The 21,021-nt window shown below is 38.2% G+C and overlaps 1 protein-coding gene across 1 annotated transcript; it reads left to right on the forward strand.

Annotated features, from left to right (window-relative positions):
• The first annotated feature begins 239 nt into the window (after positions 1–239).
• Positions 240–1,896, forward strand: LOC108763805 (cytosolic beta-glucosidase). The gene is given in 9 exon segments (XM_018511690.1): positions 240–245; positions 328–462; positions 465–554; positions 814–936; positions 939–999; positions 1,117–1,139; positions 1,234–1,278; positions 1,280–1,354; positions 1,630–1,896. Coding segments are annotated over 9 exon segments (825 nt in total).
• The last annotated feature ends 19,125 nt before the right edge of the window (positions 1,897–21,021 follow it).

The following is a 21,021-nucleotide window of genomic DNA, read 5'->3' on the forward strand; positions in this document are numbered from 1 at the left end:
TTTTTTTGTACTTTTAAGTACCATCTGTCAGTCTTTATTGTTTGTCTTATCGTAAAACGCATAATTTACTGAAAAAATAAGATAAATACGTTTTTCTTATACAAGAAATTGCATTGTGTGATAAACAAAAAATATATATTATATGTACATATATATCCTGAATAATAATTTACAAAATTATTAATATAAATTTTGGCTCCAATATTATAAGAAGAATATTCTGCTTTCAAAAAGCATTGATGCGAGTATACTGTTGATGCGAGAATATTGTAATATAACGATACTCTTCTTCGTGTGGTGTCGTCTAAGAAGTTTGCTCATTTGCAGACTAAAATGTTTAAGATGTCCTTGTCATGGGTAAGAATTTTGTTGCGCGGCTTCAGAAACTTCGTTAACGAAGATGCTATACGACACTATAACAACGTTATTAATGAAATTATAACGAATCATGTGACACTCATACAATTACCTCGTTTGACTGGGATTTACCGCTCAATTTATAACTTTTGGATAAATGTACCAATTTTATACTAGCAGAACAGTTTCAAAATTATGTTAAGAATTTGAAGTAATATTTAAATCCTTCGAATACGAAACATAGATAAAAAAAACGAAAATTTGATTGTTTTAAAAAATTAATACTTACAAGTGTATAATTTCGTTTACAAGCTCGAGAAAGAAAAAAGAGAGAGAGAGAGAAAAGAAAAAGATGACATTTTCTAAAATTGTATAAGTATATAATTTTATAATTATAAAATTCTACAACTTTTGAAGAGAAATATATTTATACTCTTATTCTAATGCTGCTTTTAGGTGAAATGTTGGGTTACCATAAACGAGGTGAATTTGATGGCATATGCTGACCGCAATATGCGTACAGCGACAATTAATCAATTTGGCATTACAGATTATCATTGCGGTTATCATGCGCTATTAGTGTACCAGTGTACGCGAAAGTGTGTAACGTGTATAATGAAAATTTTAACCAGTTACAAAATGGCATGCATCACTAACGTATAATAGTATTTTATTCTACAAGCTGTATTCTTTGAAATTTTTCTCGCAGTTTGTTCAAACATTTTTATTAAAAATGCATTTTTTCGTAATCGGCGGTAGGAAAAATTGGAATTACTCTATTTTATACATGAATTGTGAAACGTATTCATAAAGCATTTTTATGGTTTAAAAACAAGTTTGGGATGGTACATTGACTAGCTTATCTAATCAATTTTTTGCAGCAAAAGCGATTATTATTTTAAACTTATAAAAAGTAGAATATAAAAATTTTAAAAAATATTTTCTAAAGATATTTTCACGACTGATAATTTATTTTACAAATAATGAAATGCTACTTGTCAAGATTATAATCATTTTCTGTTAATTTCTTTGAAATAATTAATTTTTACAAAGAAATTGAAATTTGCATAAAAGTATGACCGAAATGAAAAAAATACCTCTCAAACAATACATGTTGCATTTATTTCAAGAAGAAAATGAATATATATGCACAAATACATGCATAAAAAAATTACTCTATTTTATATTTGATATCATAGAATATAAAATCATATGTCATGTATTACGCATAAAGATATACATATATGTCTCACAATTATATTTTAATCACAGATTACAGCGTTGGCATTCATCAAATTATTGGAGCAGTTGAATAACCATTACGTGTTACCTGAAGTTTACATAACTGAAAACGCTTACGCCGATATTGGGAAAATTGCGAATAACGGAGAAATAGTAGATGTAAACAGAATAATTTATCTTCGGCAGTACATATCGCAAGTTATGAAAGCTACGTAAAAAGACATCAATATTCGTGGTTATTTGATTTGATCGTTAATCTACAATTTTTTACGATATGATAAATCCTTTTGTGATTAATTGAAATTACAATATGTCAAAAGTTATATTGAAATCAAAATGGTAAAAGTATCGTATATGTGTTTAGAATTTACTATTACAATCTCATACAATATTATATAAAATTATACATTAAACAATCAATCCAAATAATATAACGCAATAATATAATTCGACAGAAATAATTTTGTTAAACAATATCTTTATTTTAGACCGTATATGGAGAAACACAATCAATACTAGAAATTTAAAAATGACTATTACGGTCGAAGCTGGATCTTCGTTGCTTAAATAATTCAATCTTGATAATATATACTATATATGTACTTGCATATATACCATATTGTAGTCTTTTTCAAACTGCGCGCCGAATTATTTTTCCGGACTAAATAAACGCAATTAAAATTACTCTAGCAATCGCGAATTAAATTGACAAGCAATTAATAATTTGATGCTATCATCAAGCATCATATATTATAAAGATGTTAATATATTAAAACTGTTAATAAACTGTTAGTATATATTAGTAATTCAAGATTGAATTATTTAAGCAACGAAGATCCAGTTTCGACCGTAATAGGCGTTTTTTAATTTCTAGTATTAATAATTTTGTTAAGTTTTTTTTTATTATATATTTATTATATTTTAGGAAAAAATTCGACTTTTCTTTTATACAGATTTCAGTGACAATATAACTTTATACTAGAATACCAAAATCTTTATTGAAAGTAATTGCCAAAATTTTTTAAATCAGAATTCAATGAGATGTATAGAAATAATTAGAAAATAAAATTGTATATTACATCAAATAATATTATGCCATAATATTTACATTAAAGAAAATGAGATATGTGTGAGATACGTGTATAAATAGCTAATTTGCACATCATGATAGGAATCTGTAGTGTTGTATGAAACATCGCGTAAATTCTTAGATTCGCGAGCAAATAAAGACATAACAGAGCTGCTTGTATTATCCGCGTCATGCTAACATTGCTAACGTGTACATAGATCGATAAATCTTTCCGCGGTATAATTCGCGTTATAAACGGTGCTTTGTGCATGATTAAAACGGCACTCACGCGAATTCAGGCGATGCCCGCGGCACGACGGCGACGGCGACGCGACGCCGATGACAAGGAGCCGCGTAGGCAACGACCCGCTAATTTCCTCACCGAATCGTCACGCACGGCTTGCCGGCTTGCGTCCGGAAAGCAATTCCGCAGATTCTTGCCTGCGAGGAATGTCGCCTTTGATCGTCTCTCGCGAATGTCACTTTAACAAGAAGCGACGGATGCGACGGATAACTCCGCAACGGCGTATCCGTGCGGGTCCGCCCTTTTGCCGCCACCGGGAAAGGCCCTTTGAAATGTTGCCGCTCGCGTTGGTTCGATGCGAAGGGAATGACATTTATCACAAGTTCAAGCCGGAAGCGCGGCAATACCGATCGTCGCCCGCCCGACGACAGGCGGAAATAGTGCTACCACACTTCAATGTGTCCTGGTCAAGTTGATGTGCAGTTACGGGCATAAAATAAAGATACACGTGCCGTATCGCGAACGTTATATCGTGTACGAAAAAAAGTGGCCTTTCAAGATTCCATATTTTCGGAAAAATCGTTATACGTTAAGAAAATGTGCCAAGATAAAGGACATTGTAAAGAGACTATGCATAGAAATGATTTCCAATTTCCATATAATCATTTATAATCACTTTCGGTGTCAACTGTACATTTTTTATGTAATTATTTTGTAGTTAGATCTTTATTCTATCCATTCCTTCAATTATTTTATGATATAATTATAGTCACTTTTCTCAAAGTACGCACGTCTATTAAAATTTGATAGTTAAAATAATTTTTCTATATTAATAAAATAGAATATAATTCGCTATGTTGATTCGATAACATACGATATGACAAAATGCGATTCATGTAATATCTATGATAATAACACGTCTCTCTTTGCCCTCGCGAAATAACATCCCCAAAATTGATTAACGTCTCCATTTTTCAGTAAACTAAAAGATGCAATATATACTATCACAGTCGTACATTTTTATTGAAAGATAGCATTACACCGACCTTGACGTTATTTCGTGACTCGGATTAGAAGGTCTCTTTCTTTGCTTTTGCGAGACGTTGCACCTATTTGCGAACGTCTATTTCAGCATACACGTGAAAACGGCAGTCGCGCGATTCGACAGTTTCGGCAATGTCGAGCATCGGACGGTCGGTTAATCGGTACACCTAGGACCTGGCGTTGATAATGTGACCGTACGCGAGACTGGCAACGAGGGCGACATTACCGTCGCATCCCCCACGTTGGACAGGACCAAGGGTATCAATCAGCGGTACATGAAAGGGGCGCGGTTCGGCCACGTCTGTCCTCGGATCTCGTATTGTCTGCCGAGGACAGATAGACAGTGCGCCAGCACGCCGACATTCCGACGTATCTCTGTCCGATGACGCTTCTGTTACTGGAAGTGTCACGCTACTTTGTTCTAGTCTGCCATGTAAGTGCCTTGGTGTGAGGCGGCGCTATTGTGTTGCTCAGAGCTTTGTTGGTTTACAACTAGGTGAGAGAATGGAACAGCGAAAGACTGTGCGCGTTTGACGCGTGTCGTTGTATGGCGCCGCATCTTATTGTTAGCGCTCGCTCAGAGTTCTTGCTTTGAAATAATGGAAAATGCAATTCCAGATAGTGTTTAATAACAAATGATTTAAAATTAAATTTCACAGCGAAAGAGAGAGGGAGAAATTATATGTTATATATAGGAGAAATGTTTACAAAAATATTATTTTTCTCTAACATTGGAAAGTCTTGTAATGTTTTTAACGAGGATAAAAATAGCGCAGTCAAATGACAGATCGTAATTTCTATAGTTAAAGTTTCTCTCCAAGTAATATTTTTTCCTTGAAGGTAAAACAAAAGGCCCGCGTTCGTTCTTAGTAAGTGAAGGAAGAATGGCTGGCGAAGCGTGGACTTTTCTCCTTCGGACTGGTCCCCTCGAAAGTACCCCCAATGTACCCTAAAGACAAAGAGTTCTTTCGCACGGCTGTCTCACTTTTTCACGACTCACGCAGTCGTTCGCGAAAAGCTATTGTTTGTGCGTACGATGACGGGGTCTGCATAAGTCACCATAGGGGAAGCTAGAGAGAAATACCCCACCCGAAAGGATGTGACGTTGTCCCTTTGACTTTACTAGCACTTTTCTCGGGAGTGGCATGCCACCGGCATCATCTCTCGTCTCTCCTCTCCATCGCATTTGTATTCTTCGCATATGAACGATTTGTATGTTTATGTAGACGTCTTTCTTCTCTGTATTCTTTTGTCTGAAGGTGCATTACAAAACTTGAAAGAGAATACTTATACTTATTTCTAAAAAAAATTTTTCAGGCAACAAATACATTTTTTAATTTATAAAAACAAAATTTTCTCGTTGTGAAACGTACTTTTAAATCTGATAAAAAAATAAATAAAAATAATTATCTCATAAAGAAAATAGTTATCTTCAAATTTCGGAAAATTTTCATCGGTGTAACTAAAATATTCTTCTTTCCGCGTTTATACGAAACTGACACGAATGGAAACTAATGCATAACCGAGGGGAAGAAAAACAGTAAAGAGCTTCCACTTCGAGCGATCATATTTGGTCATTTGGCCAACGGGCTGGTCGCCCCTGATTCATTTCCCCTTGTGCGCTGCTATGATATCGTTCCCTCTTGCGAAGCATTCGGTACGTCGTAACTCTTGTTCCATTGAATTCGACGGAGCCGTAAAATCGAGCGTTTCTTCGGCTCGAACCAGTGACGATGGGATTTATGTCGTCGGCGAAACCGCGACGCCTCATTTCCGCTGATCTCCGGCAGTACAGATGCCGGATGATCTCTCGAGCGTCTATACTTAACGCGGGGCGTCGCGTCGCGTCGCGTCGTGCGCAGAAGGAAGATATTTTTACAGAGGTAAGACAGAAACAGTTGAAAACTTCTCCTTAAGATACGCATCATAAACTTCAAGAAATTCTCTTGTAGATAGATACACAAGTAAGAAGTACAAGAATATTTAAAAGATGAAATAAGTAAGGAAAGGGTCAATACGGAGAAAGTTAAATCTTGGTATTTAATAGTATTTTTATATGTATCTAAATTTATCAAACATCTTTCAGTATAAACTGTACGCTGCTTATCGTTGAATTTGGAATATAATCATAAATTGAAGATAAAGTAATAATATCACAAAAAATTAAATTGATCATCTGTTTGATAATGATGCTACTAGCATTTTAAAACCTTGTAAAGAATTTATTACAAAAAATATTACCTCATTCAGAATATAATCTTGAAATCTTCTGACTATCCGAGACAGTGTCTTTTTCATATGACTACTGAAGCATTGCTATAAAAGATATTACTAGGTCTTAAAACGTTTCATCTTTTAAATTCTTTTTTACATATTCTTGACACATTTTTTATACTCCATTAAATACCAAGATTCATAATTACCTTCTTCAGCATTTTTCATTTTGATTTTTACCCAGTAAAAAACAAATATTGAAATGAACATAAAGAGCTCTCAGTCGCGCCATAAAAAAAAACCTTAAACGATCCATAAACCAGCTTTCATGCGAACGAGGAGCGCTGCTGCGTAGTTCGTTATCCTTGAAACAAAAAGAATTCGCTGCAGACTGCAGGGCCGATATCGCCCGCACGGAAAGGCGGAACTCCGAAAAGTATGGTGAACAATGAAGTCGTCTGGTGAATGCTCGCGGACAAGCTCTCAGCATAGCGGTACACGGATGGGATCTCCGTAGCTCATCCTGACAGGTACTTTTATCTCCGCGGCGTGCGCGAAAATGTACTCGCGAGGTATCCGGTGGCAGCGCATCCGGTGAATCCGAGGACGAAGGGACTACTGACGGAGAGAGAAAGAGGAAGAGATGGAAAGAGAGAGATAGAGAGAAAGAGAAGTTACTCGTCGGCGGGGGTGGCAAGGATGGCGGCGGCGGCGGCGGCGGCGGCGGCGGCGGCGGTGGATTTCAGTCCCGGCGTTATCTATACGCCACGTAGGGGCGTCGACATTTAAAATGCAGATTAGAGAACGGAGAAGCGGGCGCAAACGCAGACGTAAACGTAAGAGCGCCGGGTGGCAAGTGTTTTATTGGGGCCAGCTTCCGCTCTTGCCTCCCCAGTCGGGTCAGGTCGGGTCGGGCCGAGCGCGATGCAGCGCGCTGCGATGCCACCGCACAGATAAAGTCACAACCCTCCCGAGCTTTAACCGTCCGCTAATTTATTGATCCTTGATTTATATGACGCGACTGGCCACCACAGCTTTAATTGCCCGCGAGGCGTTTGACGGATTTTAATAGGACACGAGAGAGCGGCTGCTTGTGACTTCTGCACCGCGGGATACGGCGCGTTCTCTTGACAGGGCGTTTTGGTAGAAGGAGCTGTCTTCGTTTTATAAATGCACGCGTCAGAAAAGCTTCTGCAATATTCCATCATAACGGGCAACGGAATGGAAGCGACTCTTTGATTTGATCTATTTAAAGATTAATTGTCCGATAGATTGCTTTCTATATAATAAGATATTGTAATAGTATCGTATGTACAAATTTTTTTGTCCTTTACGTCAAGTTATAGGAGCTCGTTGGCACAAGAGGCAAATTGGCATTGTGTTCCGTTTATGTATTTGTCACCAGAGAAACAATGGAAAAGTTATCGCAAAAAATATCTCTTTTATAACATAGAGATATATTTTTCCCTAAATTTTATTTAAATTAAATAAGTATTACAATAAAAAAAGAAAAATCGAATTCAAGATCATACAAATATAAATTTTCGAGCGTTACAAAATTTATATTAATGTTTCTGCTATCGAGGCAAGTTAACTACAATGCAACATGTTCGTATTTCGTTTACTACAAAGGAACTAAACAAATTTGTTCCTAGCATAAAAATGTAGAAAAAGTGTCTCTCTATTAGTACAGTTTAATCACGATAATTAATTGCTTAGAAGTTGAAATCCAAAGTTGTGAAAACTGTGCCAACGAGCAAGTCTTCCCTAGTCTTAAAACTTTCTACTAGCTACACTACTTTGTATCATAATACGTTTAATTTATTATAATTTATTGGAACATTTGATTTTTGTTTTAGATTACTCTACGTAAGATGTGATTTTATTTAATTCACTTATATACAAGTTTTTAATGAGAACATTAATAAAATATTTTTTATGTAATGTCTCATCGTGTATACAAGGTAGCTTTTCGTAGATAAATAATTTCTGACGTAAGACTGGCAAAAAATAAACTGGCCACGATGATTCCAGTTGCAGATATTCTCGCTCCCTTTATCTATAAAATTATTCGATCAATTAAAAGATAATTCTCGCTCAGGACTGGCCTTTCGTGAGCAATTACGAACAGCTCGAGACCGGCAGGGGAATTAAAATACATCAAATTAATCGACTAGCTGGGCAAGACTTGGAGAGCGTAACGCGATTTACATATCTGTACAAGCTTGTTTGACTTTAAGTACCGCGGCAAGATCGATTCGCCGTCCGAGCAGCACGCGACTGCGGGCAATCGCGTCGGGAACTCGATGAAAGTTTACACAAGCAATTGGCACAGGAAGGGGATCCTTTCGCGACTTATCGAAGCCGAAGATCAAAGTACGCCGGTAACTCAAGGCAAACCGTCACGAATCGAGGTAAACCAAGATCTCCGGAGCTCTCACTGTCGCTGAGAGTCTAATCCAACGAAATTTGGTGAGGAATGTGTAAACGCGAGCTCGTGCAGGTGGCAGTTGTTGGTGCCAAGGTACTCACCAAACTTGCAGAGTTTCGACGTAACGAGCTTGAAGAGCAAACATCTTGTAGACCTTGCGGTACGATTACTAATGCTGACTCCTCAAGATATAATTGTTTCGGTTCCAGAGACAATAGAGACAATAGAGACTGTGCACAGCTATTTAGAAGTGATTAGCGGATAATATCGAAAGTGAATTTGTGAACATACATCATTTCTTGATTCTCTCTTTCCTTGTCGTCATTATCGCGTTCATTCTTTGACTCCATATTTATACGTTTGTCTATTCATCGGCACGTCCTCCGTTTCTCTTTCGGGTCGGAAACCACGAGCGTTTGGCAGTTACATGAAATACGAGAGCGAATCTCTCTGGATGTGCATTGTCCGGTCGTGCCGTTGAAACCAAAGCCAGCAACAATGGGGAGTGACCTCGGCTCGATTGTCCTTTAATTTACGGGAATTGCAAGCCCCCTACTCTCCGCCGTAGAGAGGCTACGGTACCTCCGCGGAAAGCACTCACGACCCCTGCCCTATGCCACATATAGACCCCTCCGTACCACCTTCATTCGCAGTCTACCCCAGTCCACCCTCTCTTCACGCGTCAGTCCCGTTTGAGTGCGCGGGCGCGCGCCACGAGCTTAATTCGATCTCCATAATCGCTCGAGCTTTACATAATCGGGGAGTGCTAATACCGATTCCCGCGCTACAATCGATTCCTGACATACTCCAGGCGCGCGATTAAGCGGCACGGATTACACCTACACGACGACCAACGACGACGCAACCGTGGCGACTGCGGCGACTGCACCTGCCGAGTATACACGAAACACCGTAATTCGCGTCGTTATTGGTGTGCCATGAATATTTCATACAATACTATTACTTTCAGCTCGCATGCCAGGAGCATGTATCTACCCACCGCAGGAACACGCTCGCGAGAAGATCGCTAATTGATCGCTGATTAAAGCAGCAATGTTATTACACTTATTATGTATTAGACATAGGTATATCACGTAAGTCATCAAAATTAACGACATATTATAAAGGATCCCTAATTATAGGAAAATTGAGTTTTGAAATGAGTTAATTTTCACATATAATGTACTATGTCATTGACGTAATTTGGTAAACAAAAGACATCATAGACGTTTAATAAAAAAAATAAGGTTCAAAAAAAAAGGTGCTCTAATGTGAATATAAATATTTCATACCTTTGATCCTTTTCATCAGTATTAGAATGTACATACGTATCTGTATATTATAATATAAATGTTATGTACTATACACCGTTTTTCAGATAAATTGTATCTACTAAAAACTTACAGTCCTAGACCATAAAGCATTGTATCGCTAGAATCCATCTTTGCGAGACGGTTACCGCGAAAGCTCGTGCAGTGAAAGAAGTAAAAAGGAGGGTGCTGTAATGCGCGTAAGTGCAGCTGAGAGATGCTCTTACAGGCGCAGCTCCAGCAAACGTCGAACAATCGCTTTTGCACCCTTGGTGCGAAACGGAAAATGTATCTCGGTTGACAGAGCTCAAACAAAGGGTCGGACATTCGCGTGAGGGTTGTCCCTGTCACGTTTCCTCCCCTTTCGCGCTGTTCTTCCATCCGGCGTCTCCTTCCACTTTGCCGCCCGCCCCGTCCTACTCTCTCGCGTGACATTAGCTCGGCAAATACCCGTTCTCGAACTGTCAAAGGATTAACGTCGCAGCACGATCCTTTCCGTGCGTCCGCTCTGGCGCTTGTAACGAGCAAAGTTCATGACGTGATTCCGTGAAAGCGGTCGACCAGCAAAATCGCAGCCTGGAAATGGCCAAATGTCTTCATTCAGTATCCGGTTTCTATCCAGCTAAAACTATCGTAAGTATCGCGAATTAGATTTTATGATTGGATTTAAAAACGCAGAGGAACGTGAATAATCTTAATTAGTCAAAATGCTACTACAGTTACTGAATATTAAGAAAGATTATTACCTATTCTAATCATCGTTAGAGGTAGAAAAATGGTAATGAATTATTATTAAAAAACAAAGTTTTCATTAAGCTTTTATATCTAAAAGTCTAGTTTGATTTATATGAATTAGTACATTCTTTTAAACTTGTAAGTATAAGAGCATTTGTAATATATTCCAAATGCTCTTATTTAAGTACTCTTATCAAGTACTCTCATTAGTTCTAAAGAATATATTAATTCATATATAACATCAAAAAAGATTTAATGTGTGAAAGCTTAATTCTGTTTTTTTAATAATGACTCAATCATTTCTCCTGACTATAATGATGTGAAATTTTTCTCGATATTTTAAGTAGTCTTTAAAATAATTAAAATTATTCGTGTCTCTCTGTTTTCCTTTATGGAAAATATGGAAATTATAGAAATTATAGAAATTTTAAAGTAATTAACATTTTTCCCGTATATGAAACATCTAGTTAAAATAATGCTTATAAAATTACCACAGACATTAGTTGTGAAATCTTGAAAAGAGTGATGGAAATCAAGGCATCGGAAAATCGTTTGTTTTGTCATAGAAAAGAACGAAGTATCTGAATCTGAAATAAACAAGACACTTCGTTACTTCACAGCGTATCAATCTCGGTCGCCAACAGATCGTTGCTTTTAATTGATATTAATTCTTGATAAAACTCGATTGCGAGCAATTTAATTAACATCGCTCCGAGGCACGCAAGACAAACGGTCGAGTAGCCATTCGCTGCTTGCACATTTCATTTCGAAGAGGTACATTTTTCGCCGGTAAACCACCACACCGGAACGAAGACAAATAACAAACGATGGTGCACCGCGCTTCTATCTACGGGTACCAGCGTCGCCAAGTCTTGCTTTACCAGAGTAAACACTAGGTTCGGTCTCGAGGAAAAGACGAGTGAAGAAGCTCGTTAAAAACTTTCCAGAGCCAGATACTTTTACGGCTCTACGCTGGAACGTTGAGTTCGTTTGGGAATTCGCTGAGTCGGTATTTTCGATTATAAAGTCATTCAGGGCGGCCACATTTTCTGCAACAAAGGGTTCCTTATCCTGAAATTCTTTCGCACGTCCAATAGTTGTAACTCTGCACCAAAGCGTCGTTACAGTCAAGTTAATATAATTACTAATTTTTTTTTTGTGATATCGTACAATAAAAGAAAACATGCAAAATATTGTGTAGATCATAATATATTGTAGGAGAGTCAAATTGGACACAGCAATCAGGAATTTTTTTTTCGTCCAAGAAACATCATAAGATGCGTCAGCGTCACGAGTTCTCTTCCCTACAGAATTTCATGAGCTCTTCCAGAGCTACCCGCGTCCTGAATCCTGATCGTTCAATGAATCGACAGAACCAGTTGACAATTCAACCGCGAGCATCGAACCGCGGTCGAGCGATCTTATCGATCTTGTCGATCTTTTGGCTTGCTCGCCCACACCCAAAGACCGTGTTCGATTCGCTCCGTTCATTTTCTTCTCTCTCTCTCTCTCTCTCTCTCTCTCTCTCTCTCTCTCTCTCTCTCTCAGTTTTGCACGAATCATCCCCTTTCTTCTTTATCACCGCCTCGCATTTCTTATCTGTCCATCTCCCTTTCTACAGTTAAAACGAGACGATGTAGCACCACGAAACGCGTCGGAACGAATAGTATCTCGAGACAGAAACGTTGCACCGACATTGTTGAACGACACAGTTAACAGAGTACGGAATATTGCAGAAATAATGGAAAGTATGATATTGAATAAAGTAAATACGTTGCTGAGAAAATTGACGTATGTTTATATTCACACGAGAAAATTATTTTATCACAATTTAAAAAAGGATAGTTAAAATTAATAACGTATAAGGTATACAAATTTATATGCTATATTCTGTAGAAAGTCTAGAACATGCTATGTTAAAATCGCATCTGTCATCTATAGTAAAATGATCCACAATTCTTTATCTGAAACAACTGACAGGGATATTTTAAAGTCCCATATATTAAGCCTTGGGGATATCGGATATCCAGCAATTTCGCATTTTAACCGTTGGAGAGATTTATTATTTCCCTATATATACAGAGAGGTACGCCAGTCGTGGCGTGGTTATCAATCAACCTAGTAAATTGCATTTAATAAGAGTAAGGTGATCCACGCCCTCAAATCTTCCTGTATATTTCACGCAAAGTGTCTTGAAAAGCTTCTCAGACGCGAAACGTTGCATTGACGCGATTCTCGTTGCCGAAGCAACCGCTGCTACAAACCGGAAAGATATACGAGATGGCATAGGAATTTCATTTAATCCGAGCTTCCGCGCGGTCGGCCGAGATTCGATTTATGGTGTAATCAGGGTGTGTACGACTCCGCTCTTCCCATGCAGTCGCTTTTGCGCAAACACACCAGTGAATCCAAACATAACCCAAGCCCTTTTATTTCCCTTCGCGACTCGTTCTAGTGCAGATCTAAATTCTTGCACCGCGGGAGGATGAAATGGGAGGAATTCTTCGTATTGTACTCAACTGCAATTACAAGCGTAATTCTCCTAAAGATTCCGACATCTTCTTTTGTTAGCGCACCAAAAATCAGACGATAATAGAATATATATATATATATATATTTTTTGTGGATTTGCCAAATCCTAGAATATATACATACATATATTGGAAATGTCAATCTGAATAACGTAACAAAAGTCCTCAATATGTACCTATCTTTGTCTGTTTGAAATCTGTTTATGTGCTTGCATTAAAAAGTATTGTAATGATAATAATGTGATGATAATGATAATAATGATGATTATGTTAATTATTATATAATAATACGATAACGATAATTGCAGACTTGTCTAGCATACCTTTATAATGTAAGATTTTTGAAACCGTGTAAAATACTTGTTTTCAAATACTTGCATAAAACAATCGACACATGTACGTTGCAGTAAAACAAAGACGAGGACAGAAATATGTTGGAGACAGTATAAATTAGCTATGGTACTTTCAGTATGTTTAAGGCTAAATCATTCGAGCACGATCGTCATTAATAGCATCGAGCATAAGTGTAATAAGCATCGCTTGCTAGTGGATTTGCATAGGTAAATCTTGAATATAACTCAAGCGAATGACAAATATTCACTTGTTTCGGCAATGTCTGCCAACTTTTCCGTCAGGAAGTGATATTATTTCGCGTCGCGTATGCATTTGCACGTTGACGTCAGTCACGTGACCGCACGTAGGAGAGCTCGACGTCGCGACGGTGAAGAAACTTTCCCAACCCCGAAGAAGACAAGATGCACAATTTTTCACCGTCGACCTGTCACCCGCACAAAGAAGCGCCCCAGAGTTAGTGCGCGCGCGCGCGCGTCCATATTCGGGCCGTGAAAACGATTCCCTCTGACGTTGTCTCCTCCGCTGTCTTCTCCGAAAGAGAACTGTCGACGATCAATCTCACACATGACACGCGTCGCGCAGAGTTAATTTAACGACAGTTACGTATCCGTGTCTAATTGGGGATGTGGCCAAAGGGAGTCCCTCTCCTCGCTCGATCTTCCTTTTCACGGTTTAAACGGAGAACGCGCGGCTCGTCGCGGCCGAGCGAAATTAATTAGTTCGGCGACCCGAATGAAAACTAACGAGTCTCTAGCGCGGTTCTCCCCATCCCCTCCTTCTCTTTCGCCACCTTTCTTTTTCGGTGCCACGCCGAGCGAAGTAATTAAGGACAAAAACAGCGTCCGAGAGATTCACCAGAGTACGTAAGCGGATCGAATGGGCGTCAATTACAGGAAGAAATCGCACCAAATACGCTCCGGCGTAAAGATTTAACGGTGGTGCGAGGAGAAAGAGGGTAAAAGAGTGAATTAAAGGACGACGAAAAAGGAGGGAGCAGAGAGTGGATACGAGCGCTCACGTACGGATAATGCAGGCTGAATGAGGCACTGATCGATAGGGCACATTGGGCGATTCAGTGTTCCATGAGTCTAAGTCGGTTCTTACAGAAACGAAAAGATCTCACACACAACGGAAGAATGCATGGCTTTAGGGCCGATGAAAAATATCGAGATCAATATGGCAAATTCGGAATTGATTGTCCCCCTGCGACTGAGCATCGGTGAACGTTATTGTGCATTCGACTTTGACTTCTTTCCGATAATTCAATAGCAATCTTTCTCTCTTTGCCTATTTTTTTTTCTCTTAATCTATTAAAACTCTTTTTTCCTTCTTTTAACTTTTAGTTGTATGTGTATGTATATCTCATTACACACAATCAGCTGAGAGGTGGGACAACACTTTGCCCTAGAAACGCGTTTGCATGCTAATTCCACAAACATCTATAGTAACATCGTAATACACGATCGCTGTCGCTGCAGCAATCACGCTAATAGTCCGATATATTATTAGCGAATGTGAACCTATCCATTACGTGACTATTGGATGCATCGACGTTATGCGATTAGTATGCCAACTGGAAATTACGTAATCTAGTCGTATTTGTGTGCAGTAACGAATACGAACATTTAACGCTTAACTTGCACGGCAAATCGTGTTAACCGGATAATATATTATATTCTCTGTCTGAATGAAACTAAATTGACATATCTTTAAAGATTATTTTCTAACATTCCCAGCGAGTTTTTTTTTGCCAATTGCAAATAAATCCTGTCGAATGTAAACGTCAATTAACATAAACACTACAGAATCACATTACTGCGAGGCAACGCTATATCTTCATTCGTTCACCGTAGGAAGATTCTCATCTGTATAGCAGACGAAGCTTCGTTTACGATCTCTAGTCGGTCGTACTACCAGATCGTTTCGACGTTAAAGCTCGTTCATACGACGCGGAGATTCGTATCGACGCAGAGAACCGGATCGAAACTGCCTCCGTGGAGGATATCGCGATGACGTATCAGAATAAAAGTACGACGACAGCAATTTTCGCCCAGGAGCAGAGCGGTCCAATAATTTTCTTTTACCGAAGTGGATTTCGTTCCTGTAACGCGTGCACGGAAGCCACTTAATTTTATGACTCTGGTCCGTACGTGCAACATCACAGTCGTATTTTATATTTACAATGTAAGTGCACCTTAATTTCCAAGCCTCGTGCTTGTCCTATATGCTAATTAAGAATAAAAGCAAAAGAAAGGCAAGATAAGCTAATTACGGGCCTTATTTCGCATGTGTTTAAAATAATCTATGCATCAGGTATGTTGCATAGTAACTTCAATTTCTATTTTTTTTATATAAAGCCTATTTACTTTCTCTATTAAATATATTTTCAAATTGACATTTTCACCACGCAGCGGATATATAATTCGAGAATAAAAAAAAGTAATAATCTTATTGTCAAAGTCGACACCTGAGATTGATAATAATTAAATAGGAAAAATTTACGACATTCGTTTATTCGGATCAATAAAGAGGTTTAAAACATCGTTTTTTCGCGAATCGTTGATTAGGTCATTGACCTGAAGGAGACAGCGAGGATGGTGATTAACGAGCTGGAATTAGGCAAAAACCTTGATGAATAATTATGCGCTTTCTCCCCGTCCTTTAACTGAGGACAGCAGAGATTGCAGTACACGCGCGCAGAAAAAAAAAGAGGATTCGCGAGTGAAACGAAAGGAAGGGAGATGAGCTCAAATCGAGATTAATCGACATTGACTGAAAGAAGCTACCCACGGTTCTTCGAGAAGAGAACGAAAGAAAAAGAATAGAAGGAGGTGGAGAAGGATAAGGAAGGAAGGAAGAAAGGAAGGCGGAGGAAAAGAGAAAAGAAGAGACCAGCACCGACAGACACTGGTCGGATTTCGCGAATTAACGGGCCACGTCGATCCACGAAGGAAATTCGATGCCGGACACCCTCGATCGCCATGCGCTCGCTGATTCGCCGATCATTAATCAGCATACCGACAGGACCAGTCGAACGGTCCAACTCTAAGAAACGTGATGGATGGAGACACTACGAACGCTTACGGATCGTAACCGTGCTTGATCCCCAAAGTGCATTCTCATGCTAGGGAAGATTTCGTCAGTCTTGTTGTCGTTTGTCAACTCGTTACTTTCGTTCGTCGTTTCCTACGATGGATGACGCGAAACGCATAGAAAATGTTCTTCCGTCCGGAGACAACATGCGTCGTCAGGACTTCAACTGTTGCGCCTGGGGTGCGGTCCGCGTTTGGAAACTGGCGAAACTGCGTCGCGAGCTTCTCTTCATCAGCGACGCAGTTACTGCTTAATGTTTTTTTGGAGTAGCGTGTACCGTGAGAGACTCCATGCAAAATATTCCGTCGAGACTTGACAGAGTGTTTTATAATTACTCGTGAGCATACAGCGAAAAGTAAACCATTGTTTCCGCAAGCGCTTTGCGAGAAAGGTATATGTATGTATATAGTATCAAAACAGAAATTAAATTAAAAAATAGGATTATATTAATTTAAAAATAACTAGCACATATATGTGTGAAAATACACGCCACGATACCAGCTGCTTGTATTTGCTGTTGCATCAAATCGAATAATCCAATTCGTTACACTTTTTTTTCACAGTCGCGATGCGTGCAACTGAATAATGTACAGCTATTAAGCTACAACGTGCACAACGGTGCGAGAATTACGCATGAAAACAATTTCGCGGGTGCGAAAAATGCCGTGAGGCACACGTGGCTCGTGTTCGAGGTAAAGTTGTGGGTGGTACGAGAGATGATCAATCGGCGCGCAGGCAAAATCAGAGGCAGAGAGAGAGAGAGAGAGAGAGGGGGGGGGGGGGGGGGGGGGCAAAGGAAAAAGAATAACGGAAGCGAGGGTAGTAAACGTATCTCTCGGGAAGACACCTTGAACGGGGAGAAATATACGAGCGCATTTTCACCGAGTTGCACGCAAACATGAATTGCTTCCAGTTCGAGGAACGTTTAGTACTGGTGCACCAGCAATTTCTATAAAACAGAGGACACAATTGAAATAAAATCATAACACCTGCACCGGTCATATTCCAGATCGTATAATACTAATCCGGTTGTCTCAATCTCGAGAGACACAGTGCAATGCGATTTCCAATTTAACTGTAATATAAGAGAAAATTAATGCAGATATATAATCTGCATTATTATTCCTTTGATACGTGTAATAAAAATTATTGGAATATTAATTAATTTAATCAATTGAATATTCCTTTCCGTATGATTATTGCAACGGTCATTAGGAAAATCGAAGTAAAACTCTCGAGAAGAAACGTTCAAAAAACGTTACTGAAATATGTTGCAAGTAACGCGGAATGATCAATTGACATTCGCACAAGTAAGAGGAAGGAAGCAAGAGGATAAGTGAACGGGCAGTAAACATGTCTCTCATATTCTCAAGAAAGCACCTGAGGAAAGATATACGGGTATACTTTCGCAGTGCAATGTGAAGCTACGGCGCACGTATCGGCCGGCTTTTAGGTTGCGTTCAGCCCCTGCATCATTCCGCGATTCCACAAATTTATTTGCCTGCCAAGAGAGCGCAAGAGAGTTAAGTTACTGGAGAAGGATTTTATGGCGGTGGAGTTGAAGTTACGTACGCTACTTGAAACTTATTTTCATCCTAGCGCGGCATCGCCGATCGTAATACGACGCTAGAAAATTCGATTGCGCTCGATTCGTGTGCATGAGTATCTTAAAAGTACGCAGAGATACGGCATGCGTATTTATCTTGCTTTATGGGGCAAACCAACCCTACGAGCACGAGCATAAATTACGCCGAACCCTCTCGCGGCGGTGCGGTGCGGCGCGGTGTCTCGACGACTAGCTAGGACGTACCAGGACGTACTGCTTGCGCACGTACTCGGATTTTATACATTTACATTTTTAAAGCACACAGAGTGTCATGACGAGCGTGTGCCCCGACGGCTTTGCACGTACTTTAATTGTCCCTTCATAAAAAAGATCTCATAATGTTTTAATTCCAGGAGCAAATTGCGGACGTGCCAGTGGCGAGTGTAAAGTGTCAACTGACAGAATTTACCCATCTTGCAGATAAAGCTTCAATTGTTCTAGCCGGAAATATTTTAGGAAAGAATTCGATTATTACGAAATTACTATTGTATATGACGTCAAAATTCTTTTCTATCACAAATAATATATTTGTTAAAAGAATGAAGGAACGGAAACTTCTCTGATGTCCTTCGCTTTAAATAGCTCATTAAGCACGACTTTCGCTTTCTCCATTGCTTAGTGCCGCAAGTTTGTAGTTGTTTAAGAGGATAGGATAAATAATACTCTGTACTAAATAAGGATTAGTGTGTCTTTGCAACAATTTATGCACAACAATGTGCATATCTACACTATGCGGCACGCGAATAAAAACGTCTGCCTAATTATTTTTTTCACATATACATACGAGCGATGCATCTCGTGCGCAGTAATCTTCGATCTAAGATTTTATGAAGACATGGTCCTGGTGCGGACTCGCATGCTGTGAATTTATGGTCGTGGCCTTGTCTGTACGAATGGTGGACAGAGAGCGAGTATTCCTCTGGAAGTTCGTGTATCCACCTACGTTCTCTCGCGCGTTCATTGCCGACGAAGGCAACCAGAAAACGAATCGTCCGAAATGACAGCGGTCTGAATCGTGTTCCGGCAGTAATGCCGTCCGCCGGAAATCAGCCCACGCGTCCTTAGTCTAATTTTAAATCGATCTCGGAGAGACGCAAAACAAATATCTTTTTCTATATACTCCTATCTATCATACACGTACACACACACACACACACACACACACATATGTATATATAAAATCAATTAAATGAAAAAGGCCGTATTCAAGGTGAATCTTGGTTCTTAATAATATTAATTTTACGTGAATTTTAACATTTCCAGTTTAAACAAACTGCGAGCAATTTATTTGTCAGTCTGGAAATACAGTCCTAAACTGAAGCTTAAAGTACATATATATATACATAATACGATATCACAAATTAAATTAACTAGCAATTTAATATTATTAATGAGCTGCATCTTTAAAACACTATAAAGAATTTATTGCGAAAAATATTACCTCAACTGGAATTTGAACCTGGATTTCCCTCATTCCGTGCGAGCGTCTTACTAATCACCGAGGCATGTGATAATGTTAATTGCAGTAACCAGTTTAAAGAACATCTTCTTTTAGATGATGTAGATAAATAGCATTAAATGAAATGGAGTGATAAACGTTTAACAGAATAAAGCGGTTACAATTTGTATTAGACCAACAAAAATAAATCAATTCAGAGAAATAAATTTACTTTTGGTGAAAATGCATTTTAGTGTTTAAATATTTCAGAGTGAATTTATATACGTATCCAATTCTACAAACCGCGCGTCGAAATCTTTTTCGATCTTGAAACGCAATCATAAATAGAACTGGAATAGTAATATCATATATTAAATTGATAAGTAAGTTAATAATTTTGATACTAATAAGTATCCTAGAAGGATATTAATAATTTGATGTTAATCTAAATCTAAAGAATTATAAATAATTTAATTTATTGTAAAATATAATGCCACAGCTAGGATTTAAACCCGAATTTGCGCAATATTTTTCGCAATAAATTAAATTATTTATAATTCTTAAGACGCATAGATTAATATCAAATTATTAATATCCTTCTAATATGTCTATTAACATCAAAAATTATTAAATTGCTTATTAATTTAATACATGATATTACTACTCTATTAGTTGTACTGTTTATGATAATTAAGTGAGAAGATGGTCATATTCAATTAAATCAGGTCTTGAGGTCTAATAATATTCTTTTATGTGAATTTTACATTTTGCAATACATTTTGTACAGTGATTCAAATGTGCTTATTAGCATTAGTAATATTAAATTTCAATTCAATTTGTGATATATACTGCAGCTTCAATTTAAGACTATATTTCAAAACTAACAAGTAAATCGCACGCAATTTGCTTGAACTAGAAATAGTAAAATTCACACATACATAAAAATATTATTAGGCTTGACCAAGTATGACGACCTTTTTCGTTTAATTGTATTTAACGTTTATAGGTCGATTTTCACCTAATATTATACATATATTATTATACAATATTAATATATATTAATAAATATTCCATATAAAAGTAAAAAAAAAATTCGTTTCTTACTATTCCTTAGACCTACATGATGAACGCTTTAATACATTTATATTTTTGCACATAAAATAAAATGTATAAAAAAATATGATAAATGATATACGTATATATTTCTGCAAATATCCTGCTATACCGCATGGATAAACGTCTCAGTATAAGCTGCCTTCGCATAAACATTAGATATACGCGAATGAATGCTAAAATATATGACAAATGCAACACGGTCAGCTATTATTTCTTAGTTTGACGCTCACCTGCGTT

This window comes from Trachymyrmex cornetzi, unplaced genomic scaffold (assembly GCF_001594075.2).
Source record: "Trachymyrmex cornetzi isolate Tcor2-1 unplaced genomic scaffold, Tcor1.1 scaffold385, whole genome shotgun sequence".
NCBI classification, from domain to species: domain Eukaryota; kingdom Metazoa; phylum Arthropoda; class Insecta; order Hymenoptera; family Formicidae; genus Trachymyrmex; species Trachymyrmex cornetzi.